A 26,641-nucleotide genomic window follows, 5' to 3' on the forward strand; every position below is an offset into this window, starting at 1 on the left:
CTCGACGTGCCCTGAACACCTCCCTAGGGAGGCGCCCAGGTGGCATCCTTACCAGATGCCCGAACCACCTCAACTGGCTCCGCGAAGGAGCAGCGGCTCTACTCCTGACTGATCTTCTCATCTTGTCTCATCTTCTAAGGGAGATGCCAGCCACCCTCCTGAGAAAACCCATTTCGGGCCGCTTGTATCCACAATGTTGTTCTTTCAGTCATGGACCCATCCTTCATGACCAGAGGTAAGGGTTGGAACCAAGTTTGACCGGTAGATTGAGAGCTTTGCCTTCTGGTTCAGCTCTCTTTTCATCACAACGGTGCAGTAAAGCAAACGCAATACCGCAACCGCTTCTCCGCTTCTCCGGCCCATCTCCCACTCCAGTCCATTGTCCCCTCACTTGAGAACAAGACCCCGAGATACTTGAACTCCTCCACTTGGGGTAAGGACTCATTCCCTACCTGGAGTAGACAATCCACCAGTTTCCTGCTGAGAACCAATGCATCCGATTTAGAGGTGCTGATCCTCATCTCAGCCGCTTCACATTCAGTTGCGAACCGATCCAGTGAGTGCTGAAGGTCCCAGACTGATGATGCCATCAGGACCACATCATCCGTAAGCAGAGATGCAATCAGCCCACCGAACTGCAACCCCTCCCCCCCACGACTACGCCTCAAAATCCTGTCCATGAATATCACAAACAGGATAGGTGACAAGGCACAGCCCTGGCGGAGGCCAACCCCCACAGGGAACAAGTCCGACTTACCACTAAGAACCGGGACACAGCTCTCGCTTTATGCATACAGTAGTACTTCAGTACCCCTTTCCTAAGTAGTGACCCCCTTACCCCATACTCCCGCAGCACCTCGCACAGTATCTCCTGGGGAACCCAGTCATAAGCCTTCTCCAAATCCACAAAACACATGTAGACCAGATGGGTATACTCCCAGGCCCCCTCCAGGATCCTTGCGAGAGTGAAGAGCTGGTCTGTTGTTCCATGACCAGGACGGAATCCGCATTGTTCCTCTTCAATCTGAGGTTCGACTACCAAACCGACCCTCCTTTCCAGCACCTTAGAGTAGACTTTTCCCGGGAGGCTGAGTAATGTGATGCCTCTGTAGTTGGCATATGCCCCTTGGTCTCCCTTTTTGAACAGGGGAACCACCACACCGGTCCACCACTCCTTTGGCACTTCCACGCAATGTTGACAACACGTCGTTAGAATCCATGATCAATTATTAAATTTTACAGAAGAGAGACTCCCCGCACACTGTCTCCACTTGCAAAAAAGGTTTATTCAACTGTTTACTCATCGTCTCATGCATCCTTTATTCCTCCCTAACATTGGCCTCTGTCTCTTTCCAGTGCCGACGGAGACTTCGCCGTCACCCACATGACCAAGGCCCAGCTGTTCCACACGGGCCGTGTGCGCTGGGTGCCCCCGGCCATCTACAAGTCGTCCTGCTCCATCGATGTCACCTTCTTCCCCTTCGACCAGCAGAGCTGCAAGATGAAGTTCGGCTCCTGGACGTACGACCGCGCCAAGATCGACCTGGAGCCCATCGAGGACGCCGTGGACCTGAAGGTGGGGAGGCGTATCCTCCATTTACCTTGACCGATGAGATTATTTCTGCCTTCGAGAAATGTTGATAGATGCTCTCTCTCTCTCTCGTTGGTACTCTCAGATAATCTCCTCCAGTTATAGCAGGATAAGTCACAAAAAAATAACCTGTCCACCTCCTCCTTCATCCTTTCCTCCATCCAGCTCCCATCTGTCCTCACATTGCCTTTATTCTTCTCATTCCTGCTGCCATCCCATTGCATTCTCCACTTCCTATATTCTCTCTCCTCTGTCCTTCTCTCTTTCCTCTATTGATCTTGATTTTATCCTGTTAAATTACCTTTTTGCCTGTTTCTCTTGTGATTTATGGCCTGTTCTGCCTGTACTGTACCTCTTGGTTATGTTATTCGGTGCACAATTGCTCTTTTTCTACGCCTTGTTACAGCTAGGACTTTACAAAAAAAAAAAAGTTTGATATCGCATTGCAGTAATAAGTTCTGAATGAGAGAAAATGCATTTTTGCAGTTTTTAGATCAGCAAAACATAGGAAACCCTTGATCCTTGAGATAGCCTATTTTTCAGGTTCAAATGATGATGTTTTGGATATGGCCATGTTGTGATTATTCAGTTTTTTCCCCACAGGATTTTGAGTTGTTGTGGTGGGTGGACTGTAGAGTCCCTAGGGGGATCCAGGAAGATTATTATTATTATTCTTTCTTTTTTTTTGGGGGGGGGGGGGGGGGGGGGGGCATTTTAAAGTAAAATGCATACATTTTGGTGCACTGTGAGAGAGCACTTGAGAGCAAAATTAAGAGGCTAGATTTATGAAGAACAACACCTCACATCCTCCTTACTGTACTGTGCTACGCGTGCTTGATTCCTAGGCTCGCCTGCCGCGCGGGTTCCGCCCTGCAGCTCGCATACGCAGTTCGGCCGCTGCGCGGTCTCTTCGTCAGGCTGTAGGCATTTCTTCTCTTTTCTGATTCACTTTTGGCCTGCTGAGCTTCCTTATGCCAGATTTTTGCTTTTTCCTATGTTTTAGGGGGGAAATCGCCTCATACTGTAGTTTCACATTTCTCTATCAGCTTTGATATACCTGAATTTAATACAAAAAAAATCCATTCAATCTTGGAATTAAAAACTGTTTGCAAACATTCCCTTTGATCACACATCAAAACACTAATACCTAAAGACTCTGGTGTGATCTTTCCATCTACAATAGTAACTTCATCCACACAGTCAATCTGTGCAGTATGTCATCACTGTGGAGGAAAACAACGAATCATCTCCCTATTGATTATAATAATGATTACATTTGTAGTGCACTTTTCCCAACAAAGTTAATGTGTCAGGAACAAAATCAACATATTAACAACTATTCAGCTATAATAAGGGAAGAGTTCTAGTGCTGCTCCATTAAGGTCCATGCAGTAGATATGACAGCAATAATACAAATATGCAACAAACATATGTTTCATATGAATAAATGTCTGTTTGGATACTCTATCACCAATCTGGGAACCCAGAGTCTATTTTGGCACGTAAGGAAAGGAAAAGAACGCCACCTACAGAAAATCAACTTCATCAACAGAATATTGGGGGGGGGGGACAGAATCTCACACATTGCTGCTTTAATAACTCCTGTCTACTCGAACTTACACAGCTCAGCAGTGACTCCACACACACACATAAATAATTTTATTTGGATCCAAAAGTAGGGCAAATATTAGAGATCAAAATATTTTGGAAGAAGGTTGCAGTGCAGCACAGTATATGATAGAACCAGACACTGGATGCATGTGCTTGTACTGTAAGCACAGGAAAAGTAGTGTAGCGGAATGGTAGCTTATATATAATGGATGCAAGCAGACACTAAACATGTTTAGCACTCAAGGGTATACAAAGCATCGTCTTCTCCTGATGGAAAGGCTGCCTCTAGTGGCTGAGACGGAACAAAATTTTGCCTTTTATTTGCATCAGACTTTTGCAGTCCCCCTAGTTGCATGCGTTTGGATGTGAAGCAAGTGTCCATGTACAGGTCAAATGAGCAGGCTGTTTCAATGATGGTAACTGACATTCAGGTTTCATTAATGAAAACAATATCAGGGGGGTATTTGGGACATTGTGCAGTGTCTTGTTATCGGTGATGTTATTATGGTTAAGCCAGTCCAATTTTACAGTGCTGTGTTTGTGCATTTCAGTCACTGTCAGTGAGATCTTAGGCCATTCCTCTGTAAGAATGCCCTGTAGTTTATGTCTGGCCTCTGACACAGCTGCAGTCACATTCTCAAAGTAGCGCAGAGGACAGGTATCGATCCTGGATGAATCTGTAGATTGACTGAGACGTGACAGCGAGGGGTAACTGTGTAGAAAGTGGATGTGATCCTCTGTGTGTGAGAGCTGCTCCAGCTCAGCGTCTTTCCTCCTCAGCTCAGACATCTCCTGCTTCAGCTTCTCCTGAAGTTCTTCAACCCGACTCGCTTCCTCTTTCTGCTAGGTTCTGATCTGCTGCTTCACTTCAGAGCTTCTCTTCTCAATGAGATGGACCAGCTCAGTGAAGATATTCTCACTGTCCTCCACTGCTTTATCAGCAGAGCGATTCATAGCCTTCAGGTTCTGTTGAAGCACCTTCACATCTTTCTCTCTGCCCTGGATTCTCTGCTGGATTTTTTGCCGACTCACCCATAGCTCTTTCTACCTCTCAGCCATTTCTGCTGCAGCTGAGACTATGCCATGGCCATGGCCCTTATGTTCATCCACAGAGTAGAGATAACAGATACACTGCTGATCAGTACGGCAGAACATCTTCATCACCTCGTTGTGACGAGAGCAGATGTTCTCCTGAAGCTTCACTGTGGCTTCCACCAGCCTGTGTTTTTTAAAGGTAGAGGATTCATAGTGAGGCTGGAGGTGCCACTCACAGTAAGAGGCCAGACACATCAGACAGGACTTGAGGGCTTTCAGCTTTCTCCCAGTGCAGAAATCGCAGGCCACGTCTCCAGGTCCAGCATAGCAGTGATCAGCAGGAGCAGCTTGAAGTCCAGTCTTCCTCAGGTCCTCCACCAACTCTGCTAACATGGTGTTTTTCACTAGGACAGGCCTCGGTATGAAGGTCTGTCTGCACTGGGGGCAGCTGTGGATTTTTCTCTGATCCTCTTCATCCCAGCAGCTTTTAATACAGCTCATGCAGTAGCTGTGCCCACAGGGAATAATCACCGAATCCTTCATTAGATCCAGACAGATGGAACAGCAGAATTTTGCCCCATCCAGCTGAATTCCTTGCTGTGCCATTTCACTTCTCAGTAACAGTGAGTCAGATAGTTTCACTTCCTCTCAGTGTTGCCAGGTGGGAAATGTTGAATTATCGTACCCTGAGTGTCAGAATTATCGCTTTTGGAGGGAAATTATCGGACGTAAGCAGCGGCCGTCTTCTACCACTTATATAGCCTCAGCCAGGAAGGGTTTATTACATCACTGATTACGTCACAATTCCCGAATGACATCACTGATGACATCACATTGCTCGAGTGACATCGCTGATGACCTCACTCATGACATCACTGATGACATCACAATTGTTCAAGTGACATCACTCATGCCATCACTGATGACGTCACAATTCATTGATTTATCGTGACTAACAGACACCGCCCGCAAATCGTGACTAACACCGCCCACCCAATTAGACATAACGATGATGATTATGATGAGGATGATTATGAATAAATCAAATTTTTAAAATCACAACACAACGTTCAACCTTAAATTTTTTAATTAGGTGCTTTTAACTTTTAAAGTACATGTTATACCAGTAAGTACTTCCACTAATGGTAAATGAACAGCAAAATAATAATACTTCTACATGAGTAGGGAATTGCAGCACTCGTACCTAGTACCTACCAGACTGGTAGGAACTACTGGTAGGAACTAAAATTACTTTGTCCTCCTAGGGCAGTGGTTTTCAAAGTGGGGGCCGGGTGCCACCAGGGGGCACTAGGGGGCGCTCAGCAAATTAATGGAAATGCTTAAAAAAACATCTTTATGGGGAAGGAAATGATTCAGTTCTATTTGTTAATACTACAGTATAATAAATAAAGAATATATTTTTTATTGTATTTTATAATTATATTTAGTGTAGTATTAACAAATAATTGAATCCTTTCGTTCCACATAAACACACCGACTGTACAAAACATCATCACATTCATTGTCATTTCCCCCTGGTGTGGGTAATAGTCTGGAACAATGTTTATAACGTAAAACAGAAATACGTATAAAATATGTATAAAATGATGCACAAGACGTCTAGATTTTTGCCACATTTTATGTAATGGTGCAGCCATAAAAATGGGTCTTGGGTTTTGAATATTTCACTCAGCATAAGCAGCTGTAGCTTCAATGAAGCACTGGAACGAGCATATACTGTCTGTGACTGTTGTAACGAGCAGATAAACAGTCTGTGACTGTTGTATATTCTAACTTAAAGCTACTTCAGGGGAAATTAAAGGAGGAATCAGGGTGCAAGGTTAATTAACAACACACAATTATCACACTTGGAGATGCTCATAACCATAAAGTCTTCTGCCTTAGGCTCTGGAGCAGCTCTGTTGGAAGAGTTGGATGTTTAACTCATTGAGTGCCAGCCACTTTTGGAGAACGGACGCTCCCAGTGCCAGAGTTTCAGAGCATTTTCAGTGATTTCTCGAGGCCCACAGAATATTGTGTGATATTACTATGTAAACACCGAACACGCACAAAGAACGATGAGACTCTCTTCTATCATCTGCAAAAAAAAGTTTATTGATACCATTTTCCGTTCTTTAGTTATGAGCCGGAGAAGATAGGTTGTTTTGAGCAAAAAGACACGTTTCAATTTAGAATCTGAGATATTCAGCCTTTTGTGAAAGCATTCAAGCATTTCAAGCACATCATTGACTCTGAAGCTAATATTTTCTGATATAATGACACCTCAAAAATAATTTCCTTCAATAAAAGAGTGAAAACAAAGGAATTTTGTTTGGCCAAATAATATTTTTTAGCTGCAACCAGCAGCGCTGGCCCCTGCGTGCGCAGACCCTACACCTTCTTGCTGGTCTTGATTTACTGCTGGTGGGCATCAGATAGCCTATTCTAGCTTGTTTGCTCTCTGTGCATCGAGCTTGCTGCTGCCTGGGTCTGTGTGTACTGTCAATGGTTGTATGCTGTAGTGCCCTGCGTGCCCCACCCCCCTCCTCCTCCTCCTCCGTGGTGGGAGGAGTGTCTCTGCTGCGGTTTGCTCTGAGTTTGCTCTGCACTGAAAAGTGCGCTGCATCCCCCTGCTTTTTTACAGCGTGTCGCCGGCTCCCAGCTGAGAATAATGTAATTTTTCAGAAAGACGCTGGTGTCGGCAACTAAATCATATGGATGGGCTATCGCAGCGGACACGGATGGGGCTCAATTGTGGCAGCAGATGACTGCTGTTCACAGGCACAGCTAACGTTATGCTTCATGCATATCGATGCGATTTCCGTTTCCCCATGACTTCTTGTCTCTTTTTTTCTCGCCTTTCTCTAATCTGGACCACCTAATGGGTCCCTAAAATAGGTTTTACACATTCAACAGCCACCATACTTTCACAGGAGATGGATCTGGCTTTGATGCACGTCCCACCGTCAAAAAACGCAATTGACGAACATACTCGTCCTTGGCACTCTACGTTACTAAACCAATTGACGAACATACTCGTCCATGGCACTCAATGAGTTAATGCACCTCCACAGTGACCCTGAGTCCCTCGAAGTCCTGTCAATTTATTAACCTCTTCTCCACTCGTCTACCCTTCATCTTCTTTTCCCCTGTTTTATCCTAGTCTCTACTCTCGATTTTTCATTTGCAATTGAGAACGATCTCGTGTATTCATTTTGAAATACCCAAATTCCAGATTTAATCGAATACAATTACTGAAATCCCAATCTGGGCACCCAGAGTCTATCAGTCTGATGACTATAAGACTCTGTGAGAGATGGATGATATTTCGTGGTTCCGTGCCAAAATGTTGTCTGGCCCTAAAACACCTACAAAAAGAATCGATCTATCAACTCCAACTCCATTCTCGCGTCAATCGGCATGTTAACAATGACCATGGTGCATGGAAGCCGAAGTATTGGCGTGGACGTCCGCTCTACACCTGAAACCCGGAAAGTATCGGCCGTCTGTCCCAGAGTCTTATTCGTCATCAGATTGATAGACTCTGGGTTGCCGGATTGCTGAAATCCAATCAGAAAAGTTTTGAAAAACTGGGCCCAGAGGTAAAAGTAAAAACATTCTCTCCTGTAGAATTACTGGGAGAGCGGGGAGTGGGCCATCGTGGACGCCGTCGGTACCTACAACACCAAGAAGTACGACTGCTGCCATGAAATCTACCCCGACATCACCTACTACTTCGTCATACGCCGGCTGCAGCTGTTCTACACCGTCAACCTCATCATCCCCTGCCTGCTCATCTCCTGCCTGACCGTGTTGGTCTTCTACCTGCCGTCCGACTGCGGCGAGAAGATCACTCTGTGCATCTCGGTGTGTAGGGAAGTAGCTCCTGGATAGCATAGCACAGGTTACAGAGCCATAAAGTCAGATAAAGTCAGTATTGGGATTCCACCCACAAACCACCTATAATTGTCAACCATACAATGCCTGGTCTCTACAGCATAATCTCTTAAAATACATGTAGATTGATATAGTTGAACACGTACAAGTTGTCATTGCTGCAGAGATTAGCAACCTGTCCGGAGACAGAGTGGCACTGAATCAACCTGTTGCTGTAACTCAGTCTCAGTATAATAAAACAAGAAGTCCCACCCAGTGTATTAATCTGTTACTACAACCAAACAATGTTCCAAAAGCATACCCAGCTGGCACGGGACGTCAGTTTAACGTCATATCGACGTTGGACTCCAACGTTGAACTGACGTTGGATTTTGGTTGAGAATGAAAATCGGGTTGACGTCAAAACACAACGTTGGCAAGACATCAGCGTCCAACGTTAGATAGACATCAGCCTCTGACGTTGGTTAGACATCAGCATCCAACATTGGATAGATGTGGAATTTTGGTTGGGAATGAAAATCGGGTTGACATCAAATCCCAACGTTGGGCAGACATCAGCCCCCAACGTTGTATAGACGTCAGTCTCCAACGTTGGATAGATGTAGGATTTTGGTTTAGAATGAAAATCTGGTTGACGTCAAAACCCAACGTTGGCAAGACATCAGCCTCCAACGTTGGATAGACATCAGCCTCTGACGTTGGTTAGACATCAGCATCCAACGTTGGATATATGTAGAATTTTGGTTGGAAATGAAAATCGGGTTGACATCAAATCCCAACGTTGGGCAGACATCAGCCCCCAACGTTGTATAGACGTCAGCCTCCAACGTTGGATAGATGTAGAATTTTGGTTGAGAATGAAAATCTGGTTGACGTCAAAACCCAACGTTGGCAAGACATCAGCCTCCAACGTTGGATAGACATCAGCCTCTGACGTTGGTTAGACATCAGCATCCAACGTTGGATATATGTAGAATTTTGGTTGGAAATGAAAATCGGGTTGACATCAAATCCCAACGTTGGGCTGACATCAGCCCCCAACGTTGTATAGACATCAGCCTCCAACGTTGGATAGATGTAGAATTTTGGTTGAGAATGAAAATCTGGTTGACGTCAAAACCTAACGTTTGCAAGACATCAGCCTCCAACGTTGGATAGACATCAGCCTCTGACGTTGGTTAGACATCAGCATCCAACATTGGATAGATGTAGAATTTTGGTTGGAAATTAAAATCGGGTTGACATCAAATCCCAACGTTGGGCAGACATCAGCCCCCAACGTTGTATAAACATCAGCCTCCAACGTTGGATAGATGTAGAAGTTTGGTTGAGAATGAAAATTGGGTTGATGTCAAAACCCAACTTTGGGCTGACATCAGCCTCCAACGTTGGCTAGACATCAGCCTCCAACGTTGGATAGACAGCCTCAAACATTGGATAGACATAGAATTTTGGTTGGGGTTGACGTCAAAACCCCATGTTGAGTAGACATCAACCTCCAACGTTGGCCAGGCATCAGCCTCCAACGTTATATAGACACAGAATTTTGGTTGGGGTTGACATCAAAACCCAACGTTGGCTAGACATCAGCCTCCAACGTTGGCTAGGCATCAGCCTCCAATGTTGGCTAGACATGGGTAGAAATTTAAATCTGGTTGATGTCAAAACTTTCGTATCACAAAAAGAAAAAAATCAACATTGAATACAGAATTTTAGAAAACAGGATTTATTTTCAGAACGTAAGAAATTAGATTATCACATTAAAGGTACATTCAGCAATGTTTTTGTGTTAAAATAAGTGTTAAATGGCTCTATATTCTGACAGCAATCACTGAAATCGAGTGTTTGATCAGTGACTTAAACCCCCAACTTCGCTGTCCTCTATGTCTCTCCTGTAGTCCTGCATGCAGGGCGGACGTATCTCTGCAACTGTAACTCGTAGAGACTCATGGATGGATTTGGGGTGAGAAAATATATTATAGTCCTTTATAGGCATCTCGATCTGACCTTCCGTTTCCGAGAAAATGTCAACTTTTGTCTGATTGGATAGTTTGAGGTCAGTGCCAATTTGTATCGGCCACCACTGCCTGGATCCAGGAGAAGTGCAGAGAACATAAGCAGGACCTGTATATGGCTTTCATTGATCTCTCGAAGGCATTCGACACAGTAAATCAAAAGCTACTCTGGGACCTACTCAGTCGATTTGGAGTCCCACCCAAATTCCTCTCCATTCTAAAGCTATTTCATGACGGCATGCAAGCCCACGTTCAAATAAGTGGACAACAGTCTGACCCTTCTACGTCAAAGTAGGAGTAAAACAAGGATGTGTCTTAGCCATCATCATCTTCAACATCTTCCTCACAGCAGTCACTCTCCTCTCCCATAAGCATTCAATTCCATCTGTCTTAGTTTGCCATAGTCTCTCCCCAGACTCAAATATTACGTTGAATCGCTGCGCTCCGTATACTACATAAGTGAGTCTGTGCCAGTTAACAGCCACTGCTGGTTTTGAAGGCGGGTTGAAATTGAATGAGTGACAGGTCGTAGCACCGATGAGAGAGCAAATGGGCTGCGCCTCCCGTGTTGTCTGATCGCAAAGTCGTTACTGATTGGAGAGGACTGAAGCCATCACTGGCATATGACTGGCCAAGTGAACGGTTCCCTCCCATAACCAGCCCTCTGAGGGAAAGTGTCCCAGACCCAGAGAGAGCTCTGCAGCATGCAGTAACCTAGTGTATCAGCGTAAGAACTCTCATGGGTCTGGCGTCGAGACTAAGTTTGCCATAACTTCTATGTACTGTATCAATTCAACAGAATTCAGATACAACAGAAAGTAGCTGGCCCCCAGGTATTTTCACATTATCAAATCTGGCCCCCATTCAAAAGGGTTTGGACAGCCTTGCCATGTATAGTCTCATATCACAATATTGATATAAAATCGATATATTGCCCACCCTTAATATTGAGTGCCAGAATCAACCTCCCAATGATGCAATTTGTAGAAAAACATTGGATTTCATTTATCAATCACTGCTTTCAATGTCTTTCTGATGTAAATGTTTTATTTTTACAACCAGATCACCCTATTAAATAAACAGCGTCATGACTCAATAATGTTACTTGGCAGAGGGTCGCTCGTACTGAGCACATTTCCTCGTCAAACTGACGGTGAAAAATGTTTGCTCGTCACAAAATAAAAAACTTATTTGAGGGAATGTAATTAGGTTATCGATCACATTCGCTAACCTGTTGCTCTTTTAAGTCGGGATGTTTGTCGGCGTTTGGTCAGCTCCCTTCGCCAGTTCGCCTCCGCACTTTTAAACATTGTTTACTGACGGGCTATGTAGTGTCAGTCCCTGTCACTGTCAGCAATGTAACGTAAGCAAAATAATCCCATATTTCGCTCTGTCCATGTCCAAGACAAGACCGTATGGGCTCACAGCAGCCATGTTTGTTGTGTTGAAGCTCTGAATGAGTGAAAGAGAGGAGGGGGGGGGGGACGCCCACGACAGGGAGTTAAAGCAGAGCACCACTTGGAGCACTCTTCGCACACCCCCACATGGACACAATGTCACATGCTTGTAACATAAAATTATTTCTTTTAAAAGCACGCAAATTATTTTTAACTCAGCGTAAATGAACATCATGATTGAGAACATATATATTCACATCGAAAAAATAACACATTTAAAAGGTCTTGAATGTGAAATGGCAGAACATGACTGTTACAACACAGAACTGAAGCTCAGACAACAATTGACAAGGTTTTAAGACATTTCTACAGTGATGGCAGACCAATATATATTTTTCCTCCAAAAAAAGAACACTCATGAAGGCCTTCCATTTGCCTGTCCCTCACTCTCTCACACTCACCTCACTCATGAAGGCCTTCCATTCGCCCATAGGCTTTTTGTAGGAAGGGGTTGAATGTCCATCACGGATGGCATCATGGTGGATCTCAGCTTGCAGTACTGAGAGCACTGTTGAGTCACACTTGGAGTAAGTGAGGTGTAGGACATAATAATATGCCATCGGGTAGACAAGTCCCTCTTTCAACCGATCTCTTTCGAAGGTCGCCACTGGCATGCTCCCATGGCGATCATGCAGTTTTCCTCACTGATGACCACAACTGGAGATGATAGAGGTTGTTGGCGCAGGAAACCGTTTGGGTCTTCTGAAACCTAGATGACAAAAGTCAATGTAAAAGATTAGAAAACTACCAATTAGAAAAACCATCACAGTTAAAACAATCATTATACATCAAATCGGAGAAAAAGATTTTGTATAATTTTTTTGCTGACCAGATACTGAAACCAAGTTTCAATAAAGCGACTCTTAAAACAAAAATCACAGTGTGAACACTTCTCCTTATGTCATTGTGAAAATGACAAAGTACAAAACATAATGTAGGCATGCAGTATCCAATATACTGCACAAGTCTCACCGTAAAGACATGGAACTGGGCCTCGCTGCTTAAAGCTGGAGTGCATAACATAAACGAATGTTTATGTTATGCACATATTCAGCTATTGCAAAACGACTTCACACAATGCTGATTAAGCCTATCTGCACCACATAACTCTCTCTGTGCATTTCTCAGTATACCTGAGTTTTCTACCTGTCGGGCACGACTGTGTCGGATTGAAAACTCTGGTATATTGAGAAATACAGCATTGTGGGAACTTGTTTGGCAATGCCTTGAACGTAATGGACATTTGTTTATATAAACAAATTGTAAATGTACTCACTCCAGCAATTGTAAATGTACTCACTCCAGCTTTAAAGAGAAAGCCACAGAAACACAACCCCATAAGAGACTACTTTCCCGGACATTTCCTGTTTTATCAGGAAAGTAGCTCCGGCTATCTATTTGCTTCGAAAATAAAATGTACAATGTCTCGTAATGTTATTACCTAGGTTATCCTACAAGTAGTCATGGCTAAGAAGTAGGGCTGAACGATTAATCGAATTTAAATCGAAACCGAGATTTGAAACAACGCAATTAGATTAATCGCAAAGGCTTCGATTTAACATGTGACATGACTGCATGTAGGTACACGTTACGTGACGTCGTTACGCAGCAGCAGCACGCCGTAGTAGACGGACGTATGTTTACGCAGCAGCACCAGCATCAAACGTGCCTGGATGGAGGAGGAGAAACCTAGCTGCAGCCCCATGGCTGCAGCAGTCTGCAGAATATAGCTAGCGAGCCGATTAGCGAACTTTACAAAAGTTGACACATTATTCACTCTGACTGGATTTTTAATAGTGCGCCACTGACTGGATTCTCTACAATGGAAGGGCAGCTATCTAACAAGACTCGGAAGTGTAATAGCTTCAGCCGAACAAGAACAAGAAGCGGCCGCCGGATGATTTAGCACCGAAGAAAGGCTGGAACTACTTTGGATTTAGAGCATCGGTTAGTTAGACAGTGTTAAGCAAGCGCGGTGCCGACAACGCTTCAAACGTCATAAAAGCTATGGAAATCAACAGATGGACCAGACTCCAGTGCTTCACCACAGACTACACCTCGCCATCGGTACGTTATTTAGCCTAGCAGCTAGGGCTAGCAACGTAGCAAGTTAACTTTACTAACGCTAGCTCTCTCCCTAAGGAGATAGCTCATTTAGCTAGTAAAGTTAGCTTGCTAGCCCTAACTGGCTAGCTCACGTTACATGTCCTCTTCCCCTCTCACTTAACATTATCAGTCTGACTCTGCCTGAATGCAGTAGGCTACTTGTATTGTAACGTTAGCTTGGTAAGCCCAGGCCCGCTCCAACCCATTACGCAGAGTACGCAGACTGCGTAGGGCATCACGTGACTGAGGGCACCAAAAAAAAATTTTTTTTTTTTTTTTTTTTGGTGCCCTCAGTCAGGCCACTCACTGAACAGCAGGCCAGGCGCCGCCTACTGGTTTACTAGTGGTTTTATTACTTTATTCAGGGTGCATCTCATTGTAAAATTGGACTCGGCCCAAATTGGGCTTCAAACGGCCCAAATTGGGCTTCAAGCGGCCCAAATCTGGCTTCAACCGGCCCAAATCTGGCTTCAACTGGCCCAAATCTGGCTTCAACTGGCCCAAATCGGGCTTCAGACGGTCCAAATCTGGCTTCAAACAGCCCAAATCTGGCTTCAAACGGCCCAAATTGGGCTTCAAACAGCCCAAATTTTTCGCCGCCGCCCTTCGGACGCCGGCACGCACGTCGGCCTGTATCGGCCTGGCCTGCTTGGTATCTAATGCCCGGCCTGAATTATGATCCCAGTCCGCCCCTGCTTGCATGTACAGTTTAACAATCACTTGTTTGCTGACATGTACAGTAATTCTAACAATTGTTTGTTTCCCACATGTAATGAAATGTGAGATACACTAGTATCGTTCATAATTAATGATTTTGCAGTCTTTCGTTTGACAGTTATTGAAAGTTTTACGGGGGGGGGGGGGGGGGCACCACAGAACAATTACGCTTAGGGCACCCAAATGGCCAGGATCGGCCCTGGGTAAGCCTACAGTAATGTCTAAATGCCCCTCTTCACCTCCCCCAATATATTATATAGCCAATATATTGTCAGTCTGGGAAATGGAATGATTCTGTAGTAGCTAATGTCCTCTCTCCCAGCGTTCTGCTCTCTCCCTCCCCATCTCTCCTCCCTACTTTCTCTCCCTCCTACATCATCTATAATTAGTTCCAATCTTAAAAATGCAATACAGCCATGTAGTACTTATAGAATAATTTGGTTAATTATTTTGTTTTTCAGAAAAGTTGCGAACAAGCTACATAAGTGCAGAGAATGTCCCACAAATCAAGGCCCGGGTGAAGAGAGAGATGGAACAAGTGCAGGTGGCACTAAAGGTAACTTGCATTAATTCTCTCCTCTCCCACTCCTCTCTCCTTATCCTCCCCCTCTCTCCCCTGGCTTTCCTTGCAAAATAGGGCTTCACTGAAACACTGCGTGTGTATATAGCCTGCCCTGTGCCCCGTATTTGATGTGTGAATGAATGTGTGTGCTGTGAATTGCATTAATGTGAAACTTAACAGTTGTGTCTGTGTTTTGCAGGAGAAGAGGGCTGCCATCACCCCCAGATGCTGCTGCTGTGCCTCAAAGTGCAGCACAGGAAGGAGCCAGGCCATCGGCTGCAAAAAAGGCCAAGCGATCCTTGGGCAGTTACTTCAAGAGCTGCAGCGATGCTGGTGCTTTTTGTTTTGTTTGTATTGTTAAAGACTGAGACACAGAGAGAATTGCAGCTGTTGTTTAAAAGCAAATAAATGTTGCTGGAAGGAATTCTTATCCAAGTTCTCATCCTTGCATTATAATATAGAGCAGTTTGTTGATTGTGATGTTTGAATGTGGTAGGCAAATGCTCCATTGTGTTTTACATTTATTACAGTTAATATTGCACTGAAACTTGATTAAAAAAAAAATCGAAATTAAATCGAAATCGCAATATCGGTCAGAAAAATCGCAATTAGATTTTTTACCCAAATCGTTCAGCCCTACTAAGAAGCACTTTTACATTTGCAAGTGTTTTTTTATACTTTCATATTATAGACCAGAAATAGATTTTTTGCTAATAAGCATTTCCATTTTCCATGCTTCCATTTTAGAAATGGAAGCATTTTTTTCTCCTTATGCATAAAATGCGTAGTGAAACCATGACCCAAAAACAAAAGGTATGTGGACTGTGGGCTAATGTATTGTTGCAATATTGCATACAGAGTATTAAAAAATACATACATGTTTCATCACTGCTATCCTGGCGTTGCTCTGCGGTGCTCATTGCAGGTGACTGGCATTGCTGGTTTCAGATCGGCATGGCACTTGGGTGCTGGCTGCAGGTTACATCAGAAGAAAAAAGTATTGGGAAATATTAGGTTTCCAAACACTTACAAATGAATGGAATACTAAGATCCCTGGACAGACACTAAAGCTGTTGCGTGGCCTAACGTTTTCATCCAAAGACTCACAGATGCATACAGTATATTAAATGCAATACCACATACATGTTATCACTGTGATCTTGGTGTTGCACTGGGGTGCTGGTGCTTCCTGCAGGGGGCTGGTGTTGCACTGACGTGCTCCCTGCACTGACCCTTTTGTCTCACATCACAAGGTGCCATACAGCCTCAGGAAGTTTTCAGGACCGGGAAAAAGATTGTTGATTTCATCCCGGGAGAGTGAGTGCAGCAAGTCTTCTCCAACATTAGTAGCTGGAACAGAAGTTACAGTTAGGGGCAAGAAGACACTGAGCTTATCACTGAATTAATTCAGCCTTGTGTACATAACAGTTGAGGATATTCCACTATCTTTTTTTTTTTTAATTGTGACATTTCCTCTTTCCTGTACAATTGCCAGTGTTCTGAGATTTTGCTCACTCTTGCTACAGCAGACCTGCCAACCTTGGAAAATGATTTTTAGTGCCACACAGCATGTGTTTTGGCCTTGTGCTTAGTTCACATGCTTTCGCACTACAGTGCACATAACATCACTGTCAATGTGACAGTGTTAGCCAGATGGCTAATTTCCAACTGTTGTCCCTTGGCCAGAACTTAAGTTAGCCATTACTCAGTCAAAAGTTTGAGTACACTTGCTTAAACCATTGTCGTTTCATGATATATTTCAATTTGTGTGCTTACACCAGCTCAGTGGCCTTGTGGTTTGAGTGTCCGCCCTGAGACTGGGAGGTTGTGAGTTCGATCCCCGGCCGAGTCATACCAAAGACTATAAAAATGGGACCCATTTGCCTGCCTGCTTGGCACTCAGCATCAAAGCGTTGGAATTGGGGGGTTAGATCACCATATGATTCCCGAGCGCGGTGCTGCTGCCGCTCACCGCTCCCCCAGGGGATGGGTCAAATGCGGAGAACAAATTTCGCACACTCAGGTGTGTGACAATCAGTGGGACTTTACCTTTACTTTACTTTACACAAGCGGATAACCATAAGTGAAATGCAAGTAAACGTATGTTGTGATGTCAATTCTGAATAAAGTAGTTAAGTTAGTAGTAGTTAATAGTTAACACAATTGGAGAACATAGAAAAAATACTATATTGATCATAGTTTCACTGTTATCCATCTAACCATAGCAAAAAAATCTGTTGCTCATTCTGATCTCTTGAGACTAACTAGAGCCTCCTTATTTTTTAATCATTCTGTGCTCATTTATTTCTTGCTCCTAAAGCTGTGTTCACACCGAGATATTTATTTTTCTCTCTGTCGCTTGATTCAACCCTATGGAATCACTCTGTCGCTCTGTTTAAATCGCTCGTCAACAGGCACAATAATTGACGGACATCTGGGGGCTATAACGTTACGCAATGTCATGATATTTGTCCACTACGAGCCACTGTAGTTGTTTACAAGCTAAGCCTATCAGCGTGCTCCTAACGTGAGCTAGTACAGACTTCATTTCGGCTATGTTCACACAGCAAACATTAGTGCTTGAATCTGACTTGTTGCTCACATCTGATTTTTTGTGTGGCTGTTCACACAGACTTTTTAAAAGTGGCCCATATCAGACTCCAGTGTGAACAGGTCGCGGACCTGAAGTGACCCGCATGTGCAGCACACTGCTGTTCTACATAAACCCAGAAGAAGACAGCAGTAAACATGGCGGTAGCTGACGATGTTGTTTCATCTGTTGTTTACGGTTCAATTTACAAGTTATTGTGCAGTGGAAGACAGGGAATATAGTTAAGTTAAGTTATCCTTTATTTATCCCCTTGGGGAAATCCATCCTCTGCATTTGACCCATCCTCTACTAGGAACCTTCCTAGAACTAGGAGCAGTGGGCAGCCACTGTGCAGCGCCCGGGGACCAACTCCAGTTATTTTGCCAGTACCTTGGTCAGGGGCACTGACAGCCAGGAGTATTAACCCTAACATACATGTCTTTCTTTGATGGTGGGAGGAAACCGGAGCACCCGGAGAAAACCCACACGGACACGGGGAGAACATGCAAACTCCACACAGAAAGGACCTGGGACGGACCGGGGTTCGAACCCGGGACCTTCTTGCTGTGAGGCAACAGTGTTAACCACTGAGCCACCGTGCCGTCATATAGGTGCAGATGATAGCGAGGAAGAGGAGAAAGAGAGCCTTTAGATTTTTTTTTAATAATGGCTTTCTGTGGAGCAATAGCTGCTACTTCTTGCTAATACTTATGAGGTCTAAAACCTCACTGTTCCTCCACTGATTACCTCCCTCGCAGCTGTCCTCCATGTTTGTAATCACAATCTGGTCCTCCCTCCTCCCGCCAGTGCAGAATAGTGACGAATGTCGCTCTGGAATGACGTAAAAGTCACATTGAAGCATTAAGTCAGATATGGGCAAGATGTCTGTTCACACCGGAGTCACATTCCAAAACATCAGATTCGAATCTGATGTTTTTCCACATTTGAAAGTAGCCCAGGTCGTCTTTAAAAAAGTAACTTTCAATGTGACTTGTACTGTTCACACAGTCATAAAAAAGACTGACCTGAGTCACTTAGGTGGGAAAAGATTAGATTCAAGCACTAAGGCTGGCTGTGTGAACGTAGCCTTCATGTCAGCTGTCAATGCGGTTTGTTGCCACACAATAACCAGCGGTTTGTTCCAAGCCAGTGTGATATTTGACACACTCTCACACGGCAGCCAATCAGCGTTGAACAGGGAGCGACTGATGCCAGCGTAATTTAGCTCGAGCTGGGATATTTCATCCCGGGCGGAGAGCGTATTTTCGATGCCAGCGAAAAACTTTAATAGGTCGGTGTGAACGCAGCTTTAGGGTCCCTTAGGAGCAATAATCTTTTTAGTTTAGGGGTTAGGATCGATTTTTTTAATGACTTGGCTCTCTCAGACAGCTTCTTTGACATGTTTTTCAAAGTGAAAACCAAGTTGTCAGGTGACGTAAGGATCCCACGCGAGAACGACCCACCCCCCTCTCAAAAGACCCAAATCGAAAATGGAATAATTTCTCTAGTTTTATTTTACAAGTATGAAATAATTTAGCTTACTACAATAATGATGTCTACTTTCTAGTGATGCGCGGGTCAGGTTTTTTTAAGGCCCGCCCCAACCCAACCCGTCATCGGAGCCAGCCCGCCCCGGCCGCCCCGTTAAAATATCTGAAAATTCCGAACCCAGCCCAACCCAGCAGCCCGCAACGGCCAATTTAATGTAATATGTCTCCGGACGCAGGAGGAGCACAGCAGAGCTTCCAAGGTGTGCAAAGCAGCTAATAACTCTGTCTCTCTCCCCCCTCTCTCTCTCTCACACAGACACACACACACACACAGACACTCACATGCTGCCCTGCGCGACAACAGTTGTAGCCTAGGCCTGCTCTGGATGAGTTGCGCTGCTGCTTTCATGTCGGTCTTTCTTCAATTAATCCATGGTCTTCAGATAGCACGACCGACTACGCTTCCCCAAAGTGCGGATGGCGTGACCGCGCAGTGTTTCAAATGGAGGTAGCAGGTATAGAGGTAGGCACTAGGCAGGCTACAGAAACAGTTCTTATTCTTCCCCATTTCTTTTAATTACCTCATGCGCTCTCAATTGTTGCAGTAGTAGGCTAAACGTAGTAGTGCAGCAGGTGCGCACACGGCTTGCAGATACGGCCAGACTCGCTGTCTGATTTCTTTTAATTACCTCATGCGCACTCAATTGTTCACAGCCTACTCACGTTGCAGTAAAGTTGACAAATAGATCACAGTCGAGTCCACAACAGAAAATCTGCGGTGGCATTATATGGACACTTCAAATAATAATTACAGCGAATAATCCTTCCAAAGTGTTTGTTTTGAGAGCACATAGGCTACCTCATTGAAGCGTTTCTTTACTCCATGTAGGCTATAGAGAGTGCAGCAGGAGTCTGTCTGATTGTGTGTACCTACATGCGAGAGAGAGTTAACGTCTTTAAGGTTAATTACTCTGCGTGTTTCATTGCTCTAAATTATTTAATAATGTTGCTTTGTCACGTTCTGAGCCTGCCCCGCCCGCACCCGCGATATTTTCATAATTTGCCAACCCAGCCCGCCTGCGGGGCGGCCCAGCCCGCGGGACCCGGCGGGTTCTGGGTGACCCGCGCATCACTACCGGGCAGGCATCAAACAGCACAAGGAGGCACAGATCACCAGAAATGTCCATATCTGTGCAGATAAGCATGCAAAAGATTACTTGGATTAATGTTAATACAAAGGCCTATGTAATTTAATTGGCTTTTCATAACTCTCATTGTAGAATATCGCTATTCACAATGTCCCATCCGCGGTTCATGGCTCATTCCTGGCGGCATGACGGCAGCGCCTTTCTCCCCGGCTGGGAAGCAGCATAGTGAGCCAGCCAGGGACTGTAAGCTGGATTTACATTATATAGAGAGGCAAAGTGAACGTCACTTCCTGCCTTTCTCTCTGTACCAGCATCTGAAAAAATATGAATGGAGTGAACGGCGAGAGACGATACTTTTTTGATCCTGTTTGAATTGTGCCACGGGGTACAAATGTAATTTTGTGTCAATTTAAAAGATAACCATGCAAGTCAAGAAAGTCGCAGTTTGTGGTAAAACTGTGCCACTATAAGTTATAAAATCAGAAAGACTATGCACAACCAGTCGCATAAGTGACATCTCTCCTGCCAGTCCACGTTGTTGATGGTGTGACGTATTGTGAGACACGAGAGATGTAGTTGATTGACAAAACTAAACCTTACGTTTCAGTTTCAGAACAAACTGCGACTTTCTTGACTTGCAAAGTTATCTTTTAAATTGACAAATGTACATGTGTACCCCGTGGCAGAATTCAAACGGGATCAAAAAAGTATTGTCTCTCACCATTCACCCCCATTCATATTTTTCCAGATGCTCGTACCGAGAGAAAGGCAGGAAGTGACGTTCACTTTGGCTCTCTATAATGTGCCCGGCAGTAAGTACATCATGATACAGAAGTTAGATACACGCTTACAATGCCAGACTTCAAGCTGTCTATCACCGTGGAAGTAAAGAGATTGTATAACAACAATGAGCCAATCACATTCCCCTGCATCCACATTTAATCCAACAAGTTAATAATAATCCTGTAATTTGGAGTAGATTTTTTTTTAAGTTGCTTGTACTGCATATCCAGTGTGAGATGCAGATGTTTTCTTACTTGGGTCCAGCATGGGCTGTTGTCCTCAGACTGGGCAGAAGAGGTGTGAGGAGTTGGAGTGGATGGCAGTGGACGTGTCCATTGGCTGGACAGAGGGGGAGGCAGATGCATCACTTGGTTGGCCCTGGAAGCAGACACAAGAGACAAGATAGCAGACAAGTGTGTTACCATACAATGACGCAGTGTAATGTTATGTGTGGTTGTATGCAGTCATAATGCCTTATTATAAATGGTTTTAACTTGACAACAAAAACATTCTAAATTGAACCCCAGCTCACTTCCTGTTGCATTAAAAAAATCATTAAAGTGGAGGACTGGCCATTCTGTGAAAACCGTCTATAGTAGTGTTGTGAGATAATGCGCCTTTGTCAATAGTGGTCATCAAACTTCTGTTGGTCATCCATGTGAACATGAAATGAAACACACCACACAACAGCTCTACCTGTATCTGCTGGGCTCCATCATGTTGAGACGAGAGGCAGGTTGAAGGTCCCCAGCCTGACTGTTCTCCGTTCCTCTGTGGTCCACTCTCAACTAGCATCACACAGCGTAGCATAAGGAAATTGGGGAAGTAGAGTGTTCAAAACGCTCTCCTACCCGTCTCCGACGTCCAATCGCGGATCCAAAGATATAATAATATTTCATGAAGTTTTACTTCCCAGGTGCACTGGATAGATACTAGATAGATCAGTTTTATTTCTGTCATGCACCATATTTGTGGTGCCTAGCCTGTATCTCCTTACAAGACACAAATCATTCAAGTTCAACACTTGATTTGATGATTTGATCAATGTGCTGCCGTATCCGTGTGACTGCAATGTTGTATGTTTGCTCAGACGCATGCACCATGATAGTGAGATCAAACACCCTGCTGTAAATTCAGCACAGGCTGTGGAAAGACTGCTTTTTAAAGGTTGTTTCATGCAGGAATATCATTAAAACCGCCGCCTAAACTACTGGCTTCCATAGGGATATTATTATATCTTTGGATCTGTGATTGGACGTCGGAGACTGGTAGCTAGGGCTGCACGATATTGGAAAAAACTGACATTGCGATATTCCCTGCCCCTGCGATATATATTGCGATATGAAAAAATACAGATTTTCACCAGATTACCAGAATAGCTCTATTTTAAAGAAAAGAATACTTCTAGAATGATTGGGATGATTTTGTAGAGTCCATCTGATTTTGGAGGGGAAATTAGGTATTTTAATGTTTCTCAACCACTGGGCTGTCGCCTATACTGTAGGCCTCAGAACGTCATCTATCAGGGTGCATACACATTTTGACCAATGGATTTCCATGACTTAGGCTACATACATGAAAAAGTGAGTAAGTTATGACATTCTACTTTAAAATGTCACTAGCCTACACTTCACTTAGTGTAATGCAGCCTTTAAAACCAGGGAAAGACAACATGTATGCTGTATCACCATATTACCATATCCAACATCTAAGACCATATAGTCTCATATCACAATATTGATATACAATTGATATATTGCCCACCCCTAATATTGAGTGCCAGAATCTACCTCCCAATGATGCTATTTGCAGAAAAACATTAGATTTCATTGATTATAATCACTGCTTTCAACTTCTTTCGTTCTTCTAACGTTTCAATAAATCAACAATGAAACACCCCTGCCACTTTACACACTTGGTCTGACCTCCCGGAAACCCCCTCCAGAAACGACCAAGTGGTACACTCCGCATCAAGGCTGGCAGTACAGAGAGACGAGGATTCACATGCAGCCGACCGGTGACAAACTATTCATTCGTGAAAAGTAATAAATATACATTTAATTGCCCAGATATGCCTCTTCTCTTTTTATTTTCACTGACATGTTTTGTGTAAATAAGTCGCTATGTATGTATGATTAACTCTACCGTAACGTTACTGCTATCATGTGATGCAACATCAGAGACTTGAAGGGGAGAGACAGCCACAGTGATAACACGGACAACTTATCAGTAATCAGCCTTCGTGTCATAAGTTGCGGTCTTGCTTTTTGGTGTTTCAAGAGTAAATATCTCCACTCCACGGACATGTTGAGTTACAGCAGCCAGCCTGCTGTATGCGAGTGCGCTGCAAACTGTGGACAAGTCCGCCTCCGCAACCACATCGTTTACAGACGGGCTACTGTCTGTCAGCAACGCAACATAAGCAAAAGATAATTCAATTGAGCTCTCTGTGCATGTTTGTTGTGTTGAAGCTAAGCACTAAATGAGTGAGTACAGTAGCGGGGCGTCTCTCTCCTTTGAGAGAGCCTGCATTTCACTCAGTAGCCTCCCCTAAAGTGAGAGTTTATCAAGCAACATGACGAGTTAATTTGCTTTTGACATCGCACGTCCTGCGATGTGACTATCGCGCATGCGCACATCGCAATGTCGATGTGTAAACGATATATCGTGCAGCCCTACTGGTAGCAGAGAGTTTTGAACACTTGACTCCCCAATTTCCTTATGCTATGCTGTGTGACGCGAGTTCAGAGTGGATCACAGAGGAACAGAGAACAGCGGAACATATGTGGCTAGACACACTGTAGCTGTTGGCAAAGATATGCAAAGGCATGACTTACATACAGGTTTCTCTGACATTTCTATAAAAGCGTCTCAGTCACTCTCTCATACAGTGAATTATGAATCATTCAAGCAAGTTTGTACTCAGAAGTCTAATAGATTTTACCTGAAGCATAGAGGCAGAGGGAGACAGATGAAATCCAGGTGGGGGAAAGCTGTGGATGGATTTCAGGGAGGACACTGCAGCAGCAGGTGGGAAACATCTTACAGGCTCCCAGTTATTTCCTGGTCTATAGAGTACAAACATCCTTGTCCTCAATCAATTTAATCAACCAAAATCTCATACTGTTTCATCATACTGCTTTCTTAGCTAACTTAACAAGAATACATTTACACATTAATCAATGTGTGCTGCTGAAGCTACCCACTACATTCTCATTTTGCATACAAACACTTTGATAGACACTGAGCTAATGAGCACATGTTGAGAAGTAAATCAGAAGACACAACTAAGTTGTGCTATCCATTACCCTGCACCAAATAAATTGAGTTTGGCCCAGAATTTCCATTTCTGCAAGCCATGCATTGTGAAGAGAACTCCTAGCTAGCAAGCGAACTAGTAACAACACACTTTAAACTAAAATAAGTCTAAACTCATTCAAATTAGCCGGACATGGTCTGAAAGTTAACTGGCAGGCTGTGGTACATCAGCCCAGTGTGTCCTGTACCTATAATCACGTTAGTAATGTAGGCTAACAGTAACAACAGTTGCAATCGTAGCCCATAACATTAGCGTTAGCTCAATGCTAACGTTAATGCTAACGCCATTAGCGTCACTTTGCGCGACTTAAAAACACAGATTTGGCTGGTCTAACCTCATTTGTTACTAGTAGTGGACTTACCTTTCCTGCTTACTTTAGTTGAATATACTGCTAATCCCATGAGACCATCCGATGAGAGCCAAAAAGTGAACATCTTCATGCTTTAACCCGCGCAGGAACTTCAAACTCAGGCCAGCTTCTTCTTCTTCTAGTAGTGTTTTATGGCGGTTGGCAAACAACTTATGGTGCATTACCGCCACCTTCTGAAATGGAGTGTGGATCAGAACGGACTTCTAAAACACTATCCTGACTATATTCTTCTATTTCGTCCAGTTTCCTCTAAAAAAAAATATATCCCTATACCCCACATTCCCTGAATTCAACTGCAATATTTATTTTAACTCCAGCTTGATTCGATTGCTCTCCAATCTGTTCTTGAGGATCTGTCTTTCCTGTTGGTAGTACAGACAATCAATCAGATTTTGATTTATGATTAGACCTCTGACTTCTTTTTTGTTATTAATTTTACTTATATTTGTGTTTGATCAAAATGTTGTAATTGCTCAGTCTTGATTTTGATATGACCAGAAATGACTAAATGTCAGACTTTATTATTATTATTATTATTATTATTATTATACTAATAATAATAATAATACTAATAATAATAATAATAGTAATCACAATAATAGCAATCATAACAATAATAATAACAATAATAATAACAATAACAATAATTATGTCAGTTGTTTCGGAGACTTCGCATCAACACCAGGGGCCGGCCAGCTCCCAGGGCACATTCTGGGCCTTCTGAGTCCATCACATGACATCCCTGAGTCCATCCATGACATCACAATGCTGCCCTGTGACATCATGACAGATGTGATGCCCCTGCCGACGATGTATGACATCAAGTAGAATGAGCTCTTCTTAACTATGCCACGAACACCACGCCCCATGCAGAGTGATTCAGGAGACGAAGCCAATAGCAGTCCGGAACAGGACGGGATAATTAGAAGTACTCAGAGATTATTAGACCGTGTCCTGGCAGACACACCCGTGTCAACGCAAGCTTCAAGACCTGAGCCAGGCCCTTGAGAGAGACAGCTGATGGTGGGAACTGGTCCCCCACGGCTGCCTTTAAAACCTCTACAACATCAGTAGTAGTATGTGGTTACTAAAATCCTTGAAGGTATAACATTACCAGAGCCTGCTTTATAAAAAAACTGGTATGATAACCCCTTATGCCATGGCCAGGAACACTGTATACACATTGCACATTTTAATTTATCTTTACTATAGCTACTGCATGGTTTCAAAACAAATGAGAGTGGTCCCTTAAAGGATTACAGTATCCCCAATAAAATATAATTAAAATTATAGCTGCTGCGCAGCAATGGGTTGTGGCTGGGCACGACCCATTGCTGACTGGATGCTTGGTGGTGGTTGTTATGTCTGATAACGTTATGTTACGGCCTGGTTGGCCTTGTTAACTTAGGTACATGTTACTGTGCCTTTAAGAGTTACTGCACCCGATGTACGGCATTGTTGTAAAAGCGTGGGTTTACGGCAGGGAAGTAAAGAGCATGAAACAAGCAACATGGTGTGATTATTTAGCCTATTTAGCGAGGATGGCTGACTTGATTTTGCCGCCGCCGCCACCTTTTTTACCCGTCCCCAGTGACCCAGCTGTTCCCTGGGATCGATGGCAGAGGTCGTTTGAGGATTATTTGCTGGCTTTGGGGCACTCGATTTGGAAGAGGATAGGAAGTGCGCGCTCCTCCGCCACTGCCTCGGCCAGGAGGGACAGCGGATCTTCGCCACACTCACGTTAACGGATGGCTCGTATGCTACAGCTACCGCGGCCCTAAAGTCTCACTTCAGCACGGGAAGGAGCCGACGCATGCACCGCTTTGAGTTTCGTCAGAGGGCTCAGAAGCCGGGTGAGATGGTCGCGCACTTTGTGTCTGCCTTGCGCGAGCTGGCTAGGCTTTGTGACTTTGGGGTTTTAGAGAATGGACTTATAGTGGACCAACTGAT

General features: G+C 44.0%; 1 protein-coding gene across 1 annotated transcript in view; it reads left to right on the forward strand.

Moving 5' to 3' along the window:
* Positions 1-26,641, forward strand: part of chrna2a (cholinergic receptor, nicotinic, alpha 2a (neuronal)) — a gene marked incomplete at its 3' end in the record, with an annotated part of 50,449 nt that overhangs the window by 3,724 nt on the left and 20,084 nt on the right. The window contains exons 4-5 of the mRNA XM_083633137.1: positions 1,357-1,576; positions 7,868-8,104. Of these exons, the coding sequence (XP_083489263.1) occupies positions 1,357-1,576; positions 7,868-8,104 (457 nt within the window). The remainder of the gene's footprint in view (positions 1-1,356; positions 1,577-7,867; positions 8,105-26,641) is intronic.

Source organism: Poromitra crassiceps (assembly GCF_964638095.1).
Source record: "Poromitra crassiceps genome assembly, chromosome: 3".
In the NCBI taxonomy this organism is placed as follows: domain Eukaryota; kingdom Metazoa; phylum Chordata; class Actinopteri; order Beryciformes; family Melamphaidae; genus Poromitra; species Poromitra crassiceps.